The sequence below is a fragment of the Budorcas taxicolor genome, chromosome 5 (assembly GCF_023091745.1).
Source record: "Budorcas taxicolor isolate Tak-1 chromosome 5, Takin1.1, whole genome shotgun sequence".
Classification (NCBI taxonomy): domain Eukaryota; kingdom Metazoa; phylum Chordata; class Mammalia; order Artiodactyla; family Bovidae; genus Budorcas; species Budorcas taxicolor.
The window spans coordinates 19,226,843-19,245,257 of record NC_068914.1 but is presented as its reverse complement, the minus strand read 5'-3'; the positions used below and the strand labels follow the sequence as shown (position 1 = coordinate 19,245,257).

Sequence of the window (18,415 nt, the reverse complement as noted above, 5' to 3'; positions counted from 1 at the left end):
GACAGCAGACAGGGTCCAGAGAGAGGAAAGGAATTTGTCCAATGCACAGAACGCGCTGCGGTTGTTAGGTAGATTAAATGAGTTAATATCCATAACATGCTTAGACACTGCCTGGTGTGCACTAAGCTCTATATGTGTTTGTTAAACAAAAGTGATGGCAAGGCTGGCCCAAAACTCAAGGCAAACTCAGGCTGATCTCCCAGATTTAGAAAACAAAAACTGTCTTAAACCTTGAACCCAGGGGCAGTTTCTCACGTGCATCAGAACACCTGGAGTTAAAGATTATTAAAGTGGAATGCTGGGCTCCACCTCCAGAGCATCTGATTCTGTAGCTGTGGAGCTGGGCTGAGATCTCTAACCAGCTTCCTGGCTGGTCCTGAGACCCCTCCTTCAGAACTCTGGACCCTAAGAAATGAACCACTAAGGGTATAATTTCTGGCACCAGTCAGGGAGAAATGGCAAGAGGGGCACAGTGGGCCCCTTCATCCTTCTGCAGGTACCAGGTCCCCCAGACTGATGTTTAGACCTCTGCAGCCACACAGTGTCAGGGCAGGCATCAACTCTGCCTGCCTGTGCCTCCGCCCACTGTGAATATTCCAAGCCGCAAGCTGCTTTACCCCATAATTTCAATCAAAGGGGCAGCCCCTCCTCTTTGCCGGTGAATGGGGTCACCACCCAGGCCACGTGAGATCTGTGCCATGAGAATGAATCAAACACCAACAGGCAGATGAAACCAACGCATTCTTTATTGCAGACTGAAGCAAAGGGCTCACTCACACAGTGGGCTTTGATTTGGGGCCTTCTCTGACTGCCCAAGCTTTCCCAGCAGGCATGGGCAAACTCTCCAAGCAGAGTAGAAAACAGCTTCCAGAAGCCACCCTGTCTAAGGGCCTTAGGTGACGACCTGGGGAAGCAGCAGAGGTTACCCAGGAAGGCCAAGCAAAGCCAGCTCTCCTCTCCTGGCGGCTTTGGGTCAGTCCCTTTACTGGGAGCACCACGCAGCCTCTGGAAAGATCAAAGGGGCCCAGGGTCTCTGGGGGCGGGTTTAGGGGGGCATAAGCAGACTCAGACTCCACCAGTGGAGCAGAGGGAGAGCCCAGAACCTTCACCCTCTACTCTGAGAATGTCCCCAGGATCGCCCCAGGCCCCTGCTTGTGGGAATCAGCCGGCGATCTTCTGAAATGCAGTTTCTGGTTCCAGAAGTCTAGAATGGGGCCTGGGATTCTGCATTTCTATTGAGCTCCCATGGATGCCAACTCTGCAGGCATCCCCACAGACCACACTAGAGCTGCAAGGCTCTGGCCGTACAGTGTCTTCCTCCATATCGGAAAAGTGCACCCCTTCTTTGACAAGGAAAACCCCACTCCAGGACACAGTCTAGGGTATCCCAACCAGCCTGGGCTGGACTGCAGGCTTGCTCACTTGTCCCCACCATCCACGGCTGAACTCCAAAGCCCTAGAAGATCCCATTTCAGCCTCCTCAACCTGAAAACACTTTCCCCCAGAGCTTCACCAACCAGGCCTTGGAAGATGAGCAGAGCAAACACTGATCACTCAGCAATGGGCCAACAGTGGCCCAACCAGTCAGCCTCTTGCCGAGACCGAAGGTCTGGGCAGGGGCAGGCCGTGGAGCCGGGGAAGGGGAGTGGGCCTGGGAGCATTCTGAGAAAGAGTTAGTGCTCTGAGCAGTGGTCTGAGCTCTGAACAGCCTAACCTCAGGACAGGAAGAGGGCCACTAGTCCACAGATGTAGGATCTGGGTAGTCTGGCTTGCTGCAAGTCCTGAGGCTTCCGCTGTCTCCTGTAGACCAGGCCAGGTGGGTTCTGGGCTCTGAGTCTGCTAGCTCCACAGATGAGAAGGTGGGAGGTAGATATATCTGGGGATCACGGGGTCAGCAGTTGTCCAAACCACAGGTGTGGTCAGGAAGCCAGAGCCCCAGGCCCCATGGAGGGACCAGTTGCCCATTTGCCAGGTGCTGTCCCAGCGTTAGCACTGAAAGTCCCACGTCCCAGGAAACCCCTCAGTCCTGGGCAAACAGAGATGGGTGGTCACACAATTACCTGGCCACACCCTAGACTCCAGATCAAGGGCCTAGAGATGACTAGGTCATCAGGGCTCTGGGTGGTGGCAGCCTGGGAACTGGCTGGTCACAAATCCAGTGGTCCATGGTGCCTTCTGCTCCAACGTGGACCAAAGACAAGGCAGTCAGCCAACTGTCTGAGGGCGGCTGTGTTGGTGGCACAGGTGCAAAGGGCTGTGTTGCTCTCTGGGTCGCTGTTCCTGCAGCAGGACTGATGTCAGGCAAACCTGGTCACCACGGAGGAGGGATGGAGCAGTCTGGACTTCCAGCCCCACTGATTTCTTAGTCATGAGGAAGCACAGAGCCTACTTGATATGCCCCTGCAGGTCCTTGGGCCCCTACACAAACATTCTCAGCCGTGCCACAGCGCTGGGCCACACTCTCTCTGCAGCTTTCCCGTGACTCCTAGTTCTGGTTTGCGCCAATCCAGGGGCCCAGAGGGCTGAGGACGGGGCACAGTGGAGGGCCTCATCCAGGTCGGTCCTCAGGAAACAATAAACAGATGGAGGTTGTCTTCCGTCACTCTCAGGGCAGCTGCTGGCTCTCAGCACTAGAAACAAGGCCTCAAACCCACAAGGGCCCGGAAAGTGCGCAGCAATGCTCATCCATGGGCCCAGAAGGTACTGATGACTTGAAGGTAACTTGGAGGTATGTGTTCTGCCAGAAGCCTTCAAGGAGCCAAAAGGAGGCAAAAGCCCCTGCCATTGCCCCTTTTCTCATATTGTAAGGCTCAGAGGACCTGCCCAGGTTTGCACAGAAGCTGTGAGTGCGGGGAGTCTGGGCTCCAAGCCCCTCCTTGCCGCCTCCATCCAGGTACTCCAGGGCCCACTACTGCTCTGCGCTATCTATCCGGGACCGCCGCACCCTCCCACCACGCGCTACTCAGCCCGCCCGCCCCCAGCCCCCCAAGCTTGGCCTCACACAGGCCCATGGGACTCCCTCCCCTAGGGCGCCAGGCCAGGTGGCCTCTGTCCCTTGCTGGGTGGGCATGAGGAGGCAGGCCTAGGGTGGGGGGGCCCGGGCGCCCTCTGGAGACATGAGCATGTCGAACTTGATGAGCGGTGGGGCGATGACGCGCACCTCGGTGTTCAGCGGGTTGAAGCGCAGGTTGATGAGGTGCAAGGCAGGCATGGCAGCCAGCTTCTCCACGGGCACATCTGTCAGGGAGAAAGAGACAGGTTAGGGGGTTGGGGACACGTGGGCAGAGAAGAAGGATGATGGATTCACTCACTGTATGTGGGCTCAGTGCCTGGCCAGCCCCTTGTGAGGGGCCACTGGGATCCACCAGGGAGATACAACCACAGGCAGGAAAAGCATCCTATTAAACAGGATTACCACTTATCCCAGCCATGCCACTCCTGAGTGGAACTCACCGAATTGCTAATAGGTACTCAAAATACTTGTGTACATGTGTTCACAGCAGCACTATTCACAATAGCCAGTGTCCACCAATGATGAATGGATAAACAAAATGGATAGACAAACCACAGAATATTAGCTTGACACAGGCTACAACATAGATGAGCCTGAAAAATGTTTGCTGAATGAAAGAAGCCAGACGTAAGAGATCACAGAGTACATGACTCTACTCTTATGAAATGTCCAGAAGAGGCAAAACCACAGGGACGGAAAGTACATTAGTGGTTGCCAGGGACTGGGGGAGGAAGGATTGGAGAGGGGCTGCTTAATGGGTGCAGGGCCTCCTTTGGGGCGAGAAAGTATTTTGGAACTAGATAGAGCTGACAGTTGCAGAGCAGTGTCAATGGATCAAATGCCACTGAACTGTACATTTTAAAATTGTTAATTTTATCACATTTTCTTTACAGCTATACTAAAACTTGGTACATTTACAGTTCCTCACACCTAAACTTTAGGATCCCTCAGTCTCTGGTTCAAGTCCCAGGTCAGCCACATAACAGCTGTGTGCCTAAAGCAAATTACTACATTTCATGTCATATATATGGAAAAGACAGAAACTCTACTTTGAAAAGATGCATGTACCGTAATGTTCAGAGTAGCACTATTTACAATAGCCAGGACATGGACGCGACCTAAGTGTCCATCAACAGAAGAACAGATAAAGAGGTCGTGTGTGACATGATGGAATACTACTCAGCCATGAAAAAACAATGAAATAATGTCATTTGTAGCAACACAGAGGGACCTAAAGAATAATCTACTGAGTGAAGTAAGTCAGAGAGAAACAGACAAATACCATGTATCATTTATGTGTGGAATCTAAAATCTAATACAAATTAAGTTATTTACAAAACAGAAACAGCCTCACAGACGTATAAAGCACATTCATGGTTATCCCAGGGGAAAGGCAGGGTGTGTGTGTGCGCGCTCAGTCGTGTTCGACTTTGCAACCCCATGAACTGTAGCCCACCAGGGTCCTCTGTCCATGGGATTTTCCAGTCAAGAATACCAGAGTGGGTAGCCATTTCCTTCTCCAGGGGAATCTTCCTGACCCAGGGATTGAACCCTAGTCTCCTGTGTCTCCTGCACTGGCACTGGATTCTTTACCACCAAGCCACCTGGGAATCCCAAGGCAGAGTAGAGGAGCAATAAGTTAGGAGTATGGGATTAACAGATCCACACCACTATATATAAAAAAAATAACAAGGATTTACTATATAGCATAGGGAGCTAAGCTCAATATCTTGTAATAATCTATGTGGGTCCCATCGCTTCATGGGAAATAGATGGGGAAACAGTGGAAACAGTGTCAGACTTTATTTTTGGGGGCTCCAAAATCACTGCAGATGGTGATTGCAGCCATGAAATTAAAAGACGCTTACTCCTTGGAAGAAAAGTTATGACCAACCTAGATAGTATATTCAAAAGCAGAGACCTTACTTTGCTGACTAAGGTCCATCTAGTTAAGGCTATGGTTTTTCCAGTAGTCATGTATGGATGTGAGAGTTGGACTGTGAAGAAGGCAGAGCACCGAAGAGTTGATGCTTTTGAACTGTGGTGTTGGAGAAGACTCTTGAGAGTCCCTTGGACTGCAAGGAAATCCAACCAGTCCATCCTAAAGGAGATCAGCCCTGGGATTTCTTTAGAGGGAATGATGCTGAAGCTGAAACTCCAGTACTTTGGCCACCTCATGCGAAGAGTTGACTCATTGGAAAAGACTCTGATGCTGGGAGGGATTGGGGGCAGGAGGAGAAGGGGACGACGGAGGATGAGATGGCTGGATGGGATCACTGACTCGACGGACATGAGTCCGAGTGAACTCCGGGAGATGGTGATAGACAGGGAGGCCTGGCGTGCTGCGATTCATGGGGTTGCAAAGAGTCGGACACGACTGAGCGACTGAAGTGAAATGAACTGAAGTGAACTGAAGAAACCTGAAAAAAGTACACATGTATAGCTGAGTCACTTCACTATATACCTAAAACTATACTTTAATTAAAAAATAATAAAATGAACTTGATATCAGGACAATAACAGTATATACCTCACACAGTTGTTTAAGGATTAAAGAGAATATCTGTGCGGTCATTCCTCAGAGACACTGCGGGTTTGGTTCTAGCCCACTGCAACAAAGTGAATATCTCAACAAAGGGAGTCATCTGAATATTCTGGTTTCCCAGTGCATATAAAAGTTGTTACCTTACCCTGTAGTCTATTAAATATGCAATTGCATTATGTCTAAAAATATATACACGTACCTTAATTTTAAAATATTTATTGCTAAAAAAAATGTTCCCCATCATCTGAGCCTTCAGCAAGTCACAATCTTTTTGTGACAGTAACGTCAAACATCACTGATCACAGGTCACAGGAGTTTGCTCTCCCTCCAGTACCTTGGGGTGACTGGCTCTGAGCTCCCTGGGGACTGGCTCTATCAATTAGACCAAGGGTCTAGTGCTGGAGGCAGGAGAAATTCTTAACCTCCTAAGAGTAGAGTCTTTTCTTTGTCCTTGAATCCCTGGGGCCAAACACCATTGGTGGCATGTAGACATGGTGGGCACAAAAACATGTTCTGGGCAGCTGGCAGGGAGTTACTAGGGTGGGTCATGGCTGGGAGCTGGGTCCTAAGCAAGACTGGCTAGAGGGCTGCCAGGGGGGCTCCATTTGACCGACAGGAACCTACATGACAAATGAGAGGACAGGAGCCATGAAGGAGGTGATGGGGAGGGACCCAGAGCCCAAGGCAAACATGGAGGCTCAGTTAGGGAAAGAAGCAGAGATAAGGCGTTTCCAGATCACTAGGTTGTAAGCAGATGCTGTTCCTGGGAGTGGAGAAAAAGCAAGATCAACTGCTATCAATGCCCACTCAGCTTCTGCTTTCTCTGGAGCACATCCGCATGCTAATGTCACATTACCCAGCTGCTAGCAGCCTGATCCTCTATGCTCCTTACTGGGTGGGGGAGGGGGGTGCAGGAGTGGGAGCCAAAGGAAGGGGCTGCCTGTGGAATTCCTTGTCTCTCTTCATGTACAGTGAGCTCCCAAGTGCCCTACCAACAATGGCTGGGAAGAGAGGGACTAATGACTTAGAAGCTTCCCCTTCTCTGTATTAGCACACCAGCTTTGTAACAGTCATGGCCGACAGCACACCCAGCAGCTGGGTATGCGGGACAGATATCACCTCCTCTGCCCCTGATGGCCCAGATGAGAAAATCCTCTTGCCTTGGGCTCTTAAGAAGTCAGTTCATGGACCGCCCTGGTGGCACGGCACAGTGGATAAGAATCTGCCTGTCAAGGCAGGGGACACAGGTTCCATCTCTGGTCCAGGAAGATTCCATATGCCTTGGAGCAACTAAGCCCCATGCGCCAAAACTACTGAGCTTGTGCTCTAGAGCCCCCCAGCCACAACTACTGAGCCCTCCACCCTAGAGCCTGCGCTCTGCAACAAGAGACACCACTGCAATGAGAAGCTTGTGCCCCCGAGCTGCAACTACTGAGCCCCCCCCACCCTAGAGCCTGCGCTCTGCAACAAGAGAAGCCACTGTAATGAGAAGCTCACGCACTGCAAGGAAGAGCTGCCCCCGCTCACCACAATTAGCGAAAGCCCGCACACAGCAACGAAAGATCTGGAGCAGCCAATAACAAAGAAATAAATAATTTTTCTTTTAAGAGTCAGGTCATCAGTACAAGTTCGAGGCATGAAGCAGGGCACTCAAAGCTGGCGCTCTAGGACAATACAGAAGGATGGGGTGGGGAGGGAGGTGGGGGGGACATTCAGGATGGGGAGACACGTACACTCATGGATGATTCACGTCGATGTATAGCAATAATCACCACAATACTGTAAAGAAGTTATCCTCCAATTAAAATTAATTAATTTTTTAAAAAACTCAGGTCATTTCAAAGAGTATTTACCATTATATCCCAGGTGACACAGGAGATAATCAAGGCCCAGGGAGGTTAACACATTGTTATTAATAAAATGGGCCCCAGAAAAGAGGCTGATTCTGGGAACTGATATTTGAGGCCCTGCACTAGATGGTCCTTCATAGTGACCCATTTGGCAGGTAAGGAAACTGAACCATAGATTCTCTATGCTGGCAATGATTCTCTGACTCCGCTCTAGCTCCCTTGGATTTTTCAACTAGGCCTGACTTTTGGATTTCAGTGTTCATCGGTCATGTTCAGTGTTAGCAAGAATTCTGCTAAGTTGGTTGAGCCAGAAAGTTTCACTCTCAGTATCTAATCAGGTTCCCCATTGTCTACCATGCCCTAAGTGATGTCTGTTCACTGTGGCCTGCCTTCAAGCAAGAACTAGGGGTTGCTAAGGACTTTTCTCTCTCTGAACTATATGACTCCTCCATCCTATAGCTAGGGAGGCCTGCGGATTGCAAAGTGGCCAGTGCGCCTGAGATGGGGAGGAGGGTCTCCCTGTGATGCCCCTGCCAAGGTTTGCTGGGCATGGCATGAAGACCTGCTGCAGCCCAGTGTTACAGCAAATCTCCGTGACTCCAGGCCTAGAGAGAGCAGCGCTCCCTGAGTTTTCAGCGCTCCCTGAGTTCTCAGCCTGTCATTTCCAAGTACTACCCACGGAGTTGGCCTCTTCAGAGTCTTCGGTGTTCTCCAAATGGCTCTGCTGGAGGAGAGTGATGCCATGGGATTAACTGTATCTCTTTCCCCTGATTTAACCATGAAGGTCATTTCAGCAGCTTAGAGGAATAAGTAATGGGGCCAACAGACTGTGTTAAAGCTGGCAGAATCAACAACTGGCCTAGCCAAGCTAGCAAACAATAAGCCCAAGAGGCAAATGGAGAGTTTCTGGATAAAGCACAAAGGAGAACATTCAGTCTTCAAGCATCCTAAGAAGAAAGGGACGCGGCTAGAGGGTGAAGGGGAGGATATGAAATGATCTGCATTTTGTGGGTGGTAAAACTGAGGCTTAGAGAGGTTACATAAGCTCCCTAGGGCTACATGGTACATTGGTATCATGCTGCTAACAGAAGCCAGATCTTCGGACTTTGGCACACCTGGAGAGGAAGAAGAGCCCCAGCCTACCCCTCCCATGGGGCATACCCTCATCCCCATTCACTGAGTCTTGTGGATCCTCATATTCCAGCTCAAAGGCCCCCTCCTCTGTCACTCTCTCTGGTCCCCATCCAAACTCCTGTACCACTTTATAGGAGAACACACCTTACATCACACTCTGGGACTATGTTCATGCTCTAAGTACAGTACCTGGCTGGCACAGTGCCCACAGGTGCTCAATAGCTATTTGTTGGATGCATGAATGAACAAATAAATGACTGAACGTTTTACCTCCTAAACTAGATCATAAGTTCCTAGTTAAAACCAACTTGCCTGGGCACACGGTAGACCCACCATCAACACCATAGGATTAAACAACTCTAACTTCAGTACTTTCCAGAGTTGGGACCCTTCCTCTGACCTGACCCACTCTGGGCACTTTTGCTAGTCAGGGCCAGGCCTGTGTGGGCCAAGGTTGTGATAGGTTACTAGTTCTTTAGCACAATAATCCAATTTGGAAAATGAGAAGATATTGATGAGCAGAAATAAAATCATCCATGTTTCACCATGTAGAACCAATTACTTAATGTGAGGTATATGGCCTTACCAACTTTTTTACACGTTTGTGTGTGTACGTATGCTTGTTCACAACTATGTTTCAAAAATGGCCTCCTAGATACTATGCCGTAACATAGCTTTTCTTGATGACATACTGTAAACATCCTTTCAGGTTACAAGTCAGTGACAGTACTATGGCCACTTGGTGGTCCAAAGAACGGAGCGATCACACTTTGGCTCAGGTTTCTACTGTTAAAGACATTCAGGTTGTCTCCAGCGTTTATTATTCCAGAAAATGAGAGATGACTCCAACCCTCTTTCCACTGCAGACAGCCCTCCCAGACTCCTGCTTATGTCTGTGGAAGCTTAAAATAATCAATAATAGCAGCATCAGAATGGACAGTATTTAGAGAAAATTACTTCTCCAAGGTTAGCTTGAATTCTCTTCACTAATCATTGGCACTATTGACTGGCAAACTTGTTTCATGCCAGGGGCACAAGCTAGACACAAGATGATAAAAATGATCCCTCCACAGCATGATTCTTCATATGTGTGGCGCTTCTGGTCTAAAAGGATGCCGAAAGGAGGAGTCTGGGCCCAGGGAAGTGGCGAGTGTTACTGAGTGAGCTCCATAAGTCATAGCGGAGGCCAGTGGGACTTCTGATTCCCACTTTGGGTGCAGCTGAGCCCCTCTGGTCCCTTCTAGAATTGGGATCAGAGGCTCCCCAGCCTGGTGACCTAGGGCCCCAGTCCACCAGTGTTCTTGGCAGCTTAGACACAAATCATGGTGCCCTGTGGGCTGCCCAGGCTGGATCAACACTGTAAGCAACACTTACACATAGCTGGCAGTCTCGCTCCTGATTCAGAAGATAACCCTTCCAGCCAGAATGCCTGAATTTTCAGGATTTTTTCAGCATCTCTGCCTCAATCCCCAAGGAATCCCGAGCAGTGAGTAGGGAGCCTGATGCCTCCTTCAGTGGGACCTGGGATGCTGGGTAAAGATGCAGGGGCAGCGCCCCAGTCCTGGGCTTTAGGCTGGTGGGCAGCACATGGGGGCTATCTTAGTCTCCCCGGGGTGGGGGGGCGCCCGCAGACACATTCATGCTTGAGAATCCAGGCTGGCCTGGCAGCCAGAGCCGTCCCCATACCTCAGCCCTGACACAGCTCCTGGTGCCTGGAGCCTGCAACAACTACGATCAAGGATACCGAGCTTCCGGCCCCATTTGAAATGCCACAGGACACAAGCAGGCAAACTATGGTAAACTGGTGGGATGGAGAATCGTGCCTGTAACAAGGAGGCTCTTGGGGTACACTCACAGCCAGGGCTGTCCTTTCAGAAGACCGGGTGGGGGCCGTGACTGAGTCTCCTCCACCCCACGGAGCACTGGGCTGAGCCCTGGGTGGCGGTGGGGCGGGCGCGGCACAGGGAGAAAGCTGAAGCTGCCCCTGCGCTCAGGCAGCACAGGCGACACTGCATGCACGCGACAGTCCTGCAGGCCGAGTCCCGCAGGGCAGGCCGTGTGCGGGCGGTTCCAGGTCCTCTGGTGAAGAGAGGCCATCTCGGGGAGAGGACGCGGCAGAGATTCGGGCCCTGACCTCAGATCTGCCACTTGGAGTTGCACAACCTCAGGTGGGCCCCTAACCTCTCTGAACCCCAACCTCTCATCTTTAAACGGTCCTCTGCCTCATGAGGCTACAGAGGCCCCCAGAAGGGACCAGACAGTGCTCCCCAAGAAGGTGCAGAGAGCATGGCAGGCACCCCATCAAGAGGATGGGGAGCACAGTGTTCTAAGGAATCCACCAATGAACCTGGAGACACTATGTTTCCCTAAGGGCAAGTTTCCGGGGAAAGAAAACAAAGGAGAAAAGCCCCACTGCGATTCCCTCTCCCTCCTCCTCATCGCAGGCTGGCCAGCAAGGTGGGCCCGTGGGCTTCTAGTGCGGCTGCCTGCCAGAGGCACTCTCCAGCCCAGATGTGATATGCAGTCAAAGCCAGGCCATAACGATTCTCCTCAGAAATGACGCGGCTGGGACTTCCCTGGAGCTGGTGGTCAAGACTGTTCCCAGTGAAGGGGGCGTGGGTTCGACCCCTGGTCAGGGAACTAGGATTCCGCATGCCGGAAACTGTGTCCAAAATAAATAAACAAGAAATTAAAAACAAATAACATAGTCCTATTTCTGGCTGCTCTGGAGACAGCCAAGTAAGTAACTCAGATTGCCTGGCCCAAGCCTGGCAATTTGTCTTCCAGGGCAGATTTCCCCTTTTGCTCTCCTGTATCCCTCCCCCTCCCCACTGGAGTCCCTGCACTGGCCCACCCCAACCCCTCTGCTCCTCCAACTGTTTCAGTTAGAAGTACTGGGAGGGCCTCAGGAAACAATGGCAGTTTTGCTGTGGCCTCCCATTAAGTGTCTGCCAGTCCCTCCCTTGCAGCTGGAGGATGGAGGACAAGAGCCGCCTCATGTACTGTGCATACACCAAGAGTCTGGAAGTGAGGGGTAAAGGACATGTGGGATAGAAAAGGAATGGCCTCCTGAAAGCTCTTCTCCTGGGTTGGGGCGGACGTGTGAATGACTCCTTTGTGGGTCCTTTGTAAATCCTCTCCATGCTCAGAACCTAAACTTACTGCTACCAATTTTACAACTCTTGCTGCTCAGACTTAGGATCATTGTCAGCGAAATCAGACCTTCTTTATAAATTGGAAAAATAAGAAGAAACGCTCTTAAGATAAGCACTAGGTGGGAATGAGTAAGGGAGGGCCTCACCAGGGAAACCAGCTTCTAGAAAACAAAATGAGTTAAAGGTGGTGGTGGAGAGCAAGTGGGAGGGGAGGGAGGGCAATAACAAGTCAGTGATGTGCTGGCTAAGGTTTAACACTCCACTTCCTGGAGGGAAACATCCCTGGTCTGCGGAATTTGCTAAGGTTTTCTTTTTTCTTTTCTTTTTTTTTTGGTTGTACTACACAGTGGGATGGCAACCCACTCCAGTGTTCTTGCCTGGAGAATTCCATGGACAGAGGAGCCTGGCAGGCCACATACAGTCCATGGAGTCTCAAAGAGTCAGACACAACTGAGAGACTAACACACAGTGGGATCTTCGTTCCCTGACCAGGGATTGAACCCAGGCCCCCAGCAGCAAAAGCCCTGAGTGCTAACCACTGGACCACCAGGGAATTCCCAGAATTTGCCCATTTTTTCAAGGTATAAATATTCCTACCATGGTCAATTTCAAGCTATCACGGTGAGGTCATTGAACTTGAGTGAGCATGTCCAGTACTGGGGAGCCAAGTCAAGCAGCCCACCCAGGCAGGACCACAGGCTCCCGAGCACAAGGTGCCAGAGCTCAGGCCCATTCCTGTCTAATTACACTATGATTCTTTGGAATAAACCTGAACTTTGGGAACTGGCCCACAGTTTTGCTATCTACATGTTCTCAGTTGCCTTTGGTTCATTTATAAATGAAAACGCTAGGTGTGTGACAAGGAAATCAGGGGGGGTGGTTTGTGGGCCAGCAGAGCACCATGCCCAGGGTCCCGTAGGGTCAGGGGTAAAACAGGCCAAGAGGCAAGTCCACAGAGCTCACCTCTGTCACCTTCCCAGCCAACTGTCAGCTCTCATGGCTGGGCTGATTGCTCTTCTCATCCTGATGTAGCTAAGCACGCACATGTGTGCACACACACAACTGACATAGGGAGAAGGAAGGCGGTTATAGTTTCTTGAGGGATGGAATGTTTGTTGTTGGAAGGTTCCGGTTTAGCTCAGTGATTCTACCTTGCCTGCACATTGGAATCATTGGGGAGCTTTAAAAAAAAAATCATCAAGCCCCAAACCCTCCATCAGAGATTCTGACTTAACTGGCATCGGGTATGGCTGGGACACAGGTATTTTGAAATCTCCCAGGTGATTTGAATGCAGAGCTAGTTTGAGTACCACTGGTCTTCCCGGTGAGGCTTAATGAGAGAATCTGGTGAAAACATCCGTCTAGCGCTTCCATCTGCTCCACTGTGTGGGGTGGAGCCGCCAAGAGTCAGGCTGATTGCCTGAACTCACGGCTTAGGAAATCCTGCCTCATTACCTTACCCCTGTTCTCTCCACCCCAAGAGAATTTTCCTCCAACCAAAGTTCTGTGCTTCAGCCATAGTTTCCCTGTGGCTTTCAATCTCCCTCCAGCTATAGTCCCTCTTCTTATGCAAAGCACTGTCCTCAACAGCTGGGGTTCTGGAGAGACTGTCTGGGCTGGGATCCTGGTTTTGTCCAGGCAACATGACCTTGGCCAAGTTGCTTAACTTCCCTGAGCTTTGGTTTCCTCACCTGGGGAGAATAATAGTACCTGCCTCGTAAGGGAAAAATTGAAGGCAAAAGGAGAAGGGTGCAGAAGAGGATGAAATGGTTAAATAGCATCGCTGATTCGACGGACATGAAGTTGAGCAAACTCCGGGAGACAATGAAGAACAGAGGAGACTGGCGTGCTGTGGTCCATGGGGTTGCAAAGAGTCAGACATGAACTAGCAACTAAGCAACAACAACATGAGGCTGTTGCCCACATTAAACCAAAGCACACTTGAAATTGCTTAGAGAAGATCCAGATGTGAAGTAAACAGTCACTAAGTATCAGCCAGGGTAGCTGACATGCCACGAGCCCCGCAAGAACAGGGAGTGTGCTTTGTCCATCTCCATCTCCAGCACAGTGCCTAGCACAGAGCATGCTGCTCAATCAAAAAACAGCTGGTGAATGAACATTTCTCCAATACCTAAATCTGTGTCTGTGCCCCTGGGAGCCTCTTACTCCCTGAATAAGATCCTTGCAAGGCTGAGTTCTGAGTCAGAGCATTTGGGCTGCTATCCAGAACTCTGGACAGAGACAGGGACAGCCCGTCTCTTAGACTGGCTTGTCTAAGGCAGCATGGAATTGCTTTGTTTTAACCAGATGACACCACCCTTATGGCAGAAAGTGAAAGGAACTTAAAAGCCTCTTGATGAAAGTGAAAGAGAGTGAAAAAGTTGGCTTAAAGCTCAACATTCAGAAAATGAAGATCATGGCATCTAGTCCCATCACTTCATGGCAAACAGATGGGGAAACAGTGGAAACAGGGTCAGACTTTATTTTTTTTTGGCTCCAAAATCACTGCAGATGGTGATTGCAGCCATGAAATTAAAAGACGCTTACTCCTTGGAGGAAAAGTTATGACCAACCTAGAGAGCATATTCAAAAGCAGAGACATTACTTTGCCAACAAAGGTCCGTCTAGTCAAGGCTATGGTTTTTCCAGTGGTCATGTATAGATGTGAGAGTTGGACTGTGAAGAAAGCTGAGCACCGAAGAATTGATGGTTTTGAAGTGTGGTGTTGGAGAAGAGTCTTGAGGGTCCCTTGGACTGCAAGGAGATCCAACCAGTCCATTCTAAAAGAGATCAGTCCTGGGTATTCTTTGGAATGACTGATGCTAAAGCTGAAACTCCAATACTTTGGCCACCTCATGCAAAGAGTTGACTCATTGGAAAAGACTCTGATGCTGGGAGGGATTGGAGGCAGGAGGAAAAGGGGACGACGGAGGATGAGATGGCTGGATGGCATCACTGACTCGATGGACATGAATTTGAGTGAACTCCGGGAATTGGTGATGGACAGGGAGGCCTGGCATGCTGCGATTCATGGGGTCACAAAGAGTTGGACACGACTGAGCAACTGAACTGAACTGAAGCAAATGTCAGAGAACTTTTCTTGCTCTTCTCTTGTGTGCTACCATCAGAGCATCACGAGCATCCTGGATAATTGGAGGTTCTGGGTAATCAAGGTTTTACCACTCACTGGTTGGCACAGGGAATGCCATTTGGGCAGAGACTTGGCTTGCTAATTCCCTCCAGGCAGACACACGTGGGCAGGAGCTGCAACAAGAGCTTCCCTCCCTTCCACATCTGGGGGCCAAGTCTAATTGATGTTGAAGACTGTTTGTTTACTCCCAGCTTCTCCCTCAAGAGGCTCCACAGCCAGCAAGCACTCCTACACTGTGTCTAATGATGGCTTCACAATTGAAGCGTGCACTGACTGCTCACTGCTCGTGGGGTATGCAGCAGCACTCTGCTGATGCTGGACAAGGGCATACTGGGCAGAGGGCATGAGTCCACTGTGCCACACAGACAGCTGCCACCTTGGAGGGTGAATTCTCTTCTCCTGGGCACTGTAACACTTAGTGCTTGGTGCAAGGGGTAGGGCAAGGCTCAGACTGTTGTAGGCTCGGGGGCGGGGGGATTTCAAACTCAGTGCCCAGGGTTCTTTCCATTTCCCCTCAGACAGGCTTAGAGCCCAAGAACCAGGGGCAGGAGGATAGTGTCAGGGATTTGACATTGTCTTCCCAGACCCTCTCTGCTTTGACATGTCTTAGGGGTTAACAGGGCTTCCCTGGTGGCTCAGAGAGTAAAGAATTCGCCTGCAATGCAGGAGACCCAGGTTCAACGCCTGGGTCAGAAAGAGCCTCTGGAGAAGGGAATGACACCCCACTGCAGTATTCTTGCCTGGAGAATTCCAAGGACAGAGAAGCCTGGCAGGCCATAGTCTATGGGGTCGCGAAGAGTCTAACACGACCAAGCGGCTAACAACACACACACACACACACATGCACACGCAGACATTAACAGCCTTCTCTGGCAGGCAGGAAGCTAGAGGAAGTGTGCTTGCCAATTAGCTCCTTGTAAATACCAGCTAAAAGCCCTTGTAGTGTGTCTCCTTGCAGGGAGAGCTCCTTTCTCTGCCACCACAGGGATCATGCCAGGGCTGAGCAAGGCCAGTGTAAGAAAACTCTCCCCCTGTGACCTGGCCAACAGCGTCCTGGTGCTACCAGATCAGTGAACCTGCACACGCTTCTCTGGGCGCCACCCACACCCTCCACTCCCATCACATGTAGACCTGGCAAGTTCTGGAACACCCAGAGGTGAGCCCAGGAGTGCCAAAGACCTGGGTTCAAATCCTGCCTCCACCACACCCCTGTGCAAGCTGTTTAATCTCTCTGAGCCTGTCTCTTAGCTGTCAAGTGAAGGTAACACCTCCTATCCAGAAGAGAGGCCTGAGCAAATTATAGGAGAATTACAGAAGAGCAGTGTCAAGCAGCCATGGCTGTTAGATTTTGAAATCGGTGCGATTTTATCTTTTTTAGATCAAATAGAACATTAGTTCCACTTCTGCTTTTCTAGGGTTTCCTCTATTTAAAAACCATTTCCTGGACTCTTATGAAAGAAGTCGCCTTCTGTCCCCCAAGAGGCACAGAGAAGCTGGGAACAAAAGGATTGGGTCCCACTCACTCCTGCTCCCCAGGAAGCCCTTCCCTGCTCAGCCACTACGTGGCCCTCTCACTTAGCACGTGGTACTCAGTGCTTGTGGCTCATCTCCCCACCCCCTCGAGAGTTCCCAGAACAAACAGAGCCTGCAGAACCTCCCACTAAGGGGCAGCCTGGTAGAGCCTCAGAGTGAAATAAAGCTATGCCTCTCTGCTCCTGTGATGCTGATCAACTAATTCTGTGAAATGGGGTGAAGCTGGCATACTGACATCAATGCAGGGGGAGGGCGATCCTGAGGCCCTAGTGGGCACCTGTGCCCTAGGCTAAGGGAGGACACTCTGGAGACTCTCTTCTATTGATGGAGACCAGAGTGAAGCTGTGCTTCCCTGCAGGAATCTGCCTCTTCCTGCCACCACCTTCCCAGAGAAGGGAGAAGTTACTGCGACAGAGGGCCTGGGCCCCAAGAGATACATAGGGCCATGGCAGGCGTGTAGGTGTCCCCTTGGGCCAGGAGTGCTCCCCGCAAGTCTCCACGGTGCCCCCCACCCTCATCCTTGTATCCCAGGGGATGAGGGTCCTGTACTTTGTGGAAACCTTATGTTTGAGGGCTGGAACCATGGCCCAGATAAACTATGATGGAAGACTGCGAGTCAGGGGTGGGGGTTGTGAAGTGTGAAAGGAAGAACCAGTTGCAATAGATGATTCAGGAAGCAGAATGGGCTGTACTAGGCACTAGCTGGATAGATGTGAGGAAAGGAGAGAATGATAGAGACATCAGTTGCACAGAGATTCTCAATCAATACACCACTGCCTCGCCCACGGCACGTGTTAGAAAGGCAGATTCCGGGGTCCCATCCGCACAAAATCTGATGTGGTGGGTCTGAGAGGAGACCCAGGAGTCTTCCTTTTTAACAAGCGCTCCAGAGGAATCCAAATGGGGATTTGTGGCGGGTACCCTGAGGAATTCCGTGAGGTTTAAGCAGCATTGTGCTTGGGGGGATGGCAGGGCCAATAAGCACAGTCAGCTGCCCAGAGGTGGCACTGGGGACTTCAGGAATAAGGTCCTGCTGTGCATAGAAAGCATCTGGGTGTCTTTCTCAGGCGCAGATTATGATTCAGGACGTTGGAGGTGAAGCCTGTGTGCGCTCAGTCCCAATAAGTCATGTCCTACTCTTTGCGACCCCACGGACTATAGCCTACCAGGCTCCTCTGTCCATGGAGTTCTCCAGGTAAGACTCCTGGAGTGTGTTGCCATGCCCTCCTCCAGGGGATCTTTCTGATCCAGGGATTGAACTCGATTGAACTCATGTCTCCGACATCTCTTGCACTGCAGGCAGATTCTTTAAACACTGAGCCACGCCCAAGAAAAAGTGTTAGTCACTCCGTCATGTCTGACTCTTTACAACCATGTAGCCCACCAGGCTCCTCTGTCCATGGTCCTGAATTTCTAACAGGGGATACCCACCCTGCCACTGGGTGACACTTGGAGAAGCCAGAGTCTCGATAGGGGTTCTCCAACTTTGGCATGCATCTGCGTCATTTGGAGGCAGGGTCAGTGATTATTCATATAAATTGCTAGGGAGTTCCCTGGTGGTCTGTTGTTGTTGTTCAGGCGCTCAGTCATGTCTGACTCTTTGTGAGTCCTTCAACAACTCCCTGAGCTTGCTCAAACTCATGTCAATTGAATTGGTGATGCCATCTAACCATCTCATCCTCTGTCATCCCCTTCTCCTCCTGCTTTCAGTCTTTCCCAGCACTGGGGTCTTTTCCAATAAGTCAGCTCTTCACATCAGGTGGTGGTCTAGCGGTTAGGATTTAACACTTTCACTGCCATGGCCTGTGTTCAATCCCTGGTCGGGGAAATGAGATCCCACAAGCCACATGGCAATGTCAAAATAAGAAAAGAAAATCATTTGCTGTCCACTTCCCTCCCCCAGTTTCTGATTGAGGAGGTCTGGGGAGGGGCCTAAAAATATGTATTTCTATCAAGTTATAAGGTGATGCTGCTGGTCCTGGGACCACCCCTGCCCCCACTGACTCTGAGAACTGTTGGCCTCAAAAGTAAGTG

At 50.6% G+C, this 18,415-nt stretch overlaps 1 protein-coding gene across 1 annotated transcript in view; it reads right to left on the bottom strand.

Annotated features, from left to right (window-relative positions):
* Window positions 1-728: 728 nt before the first annotated feature.
* LRRC20 (leucine rich repeat containing 20) overlaps window positions 729-18,415 on the bottom strand; it is a 74,271-nt gene continuing 56,584 nt past the window's right edge. Inside the window, exon 5 of the mRNA XM_052640231.1 lies at window positions 729-3,237. Within this exon, the coding sequence (XP_052496191.1) occupies window positions 3,083-3,237 (155 nt within the window). The 3' untranslated portion in view covers window positions 729-3,082. The remainder of the gene's footprint in view (window positions 3,238-18,415) is intronic.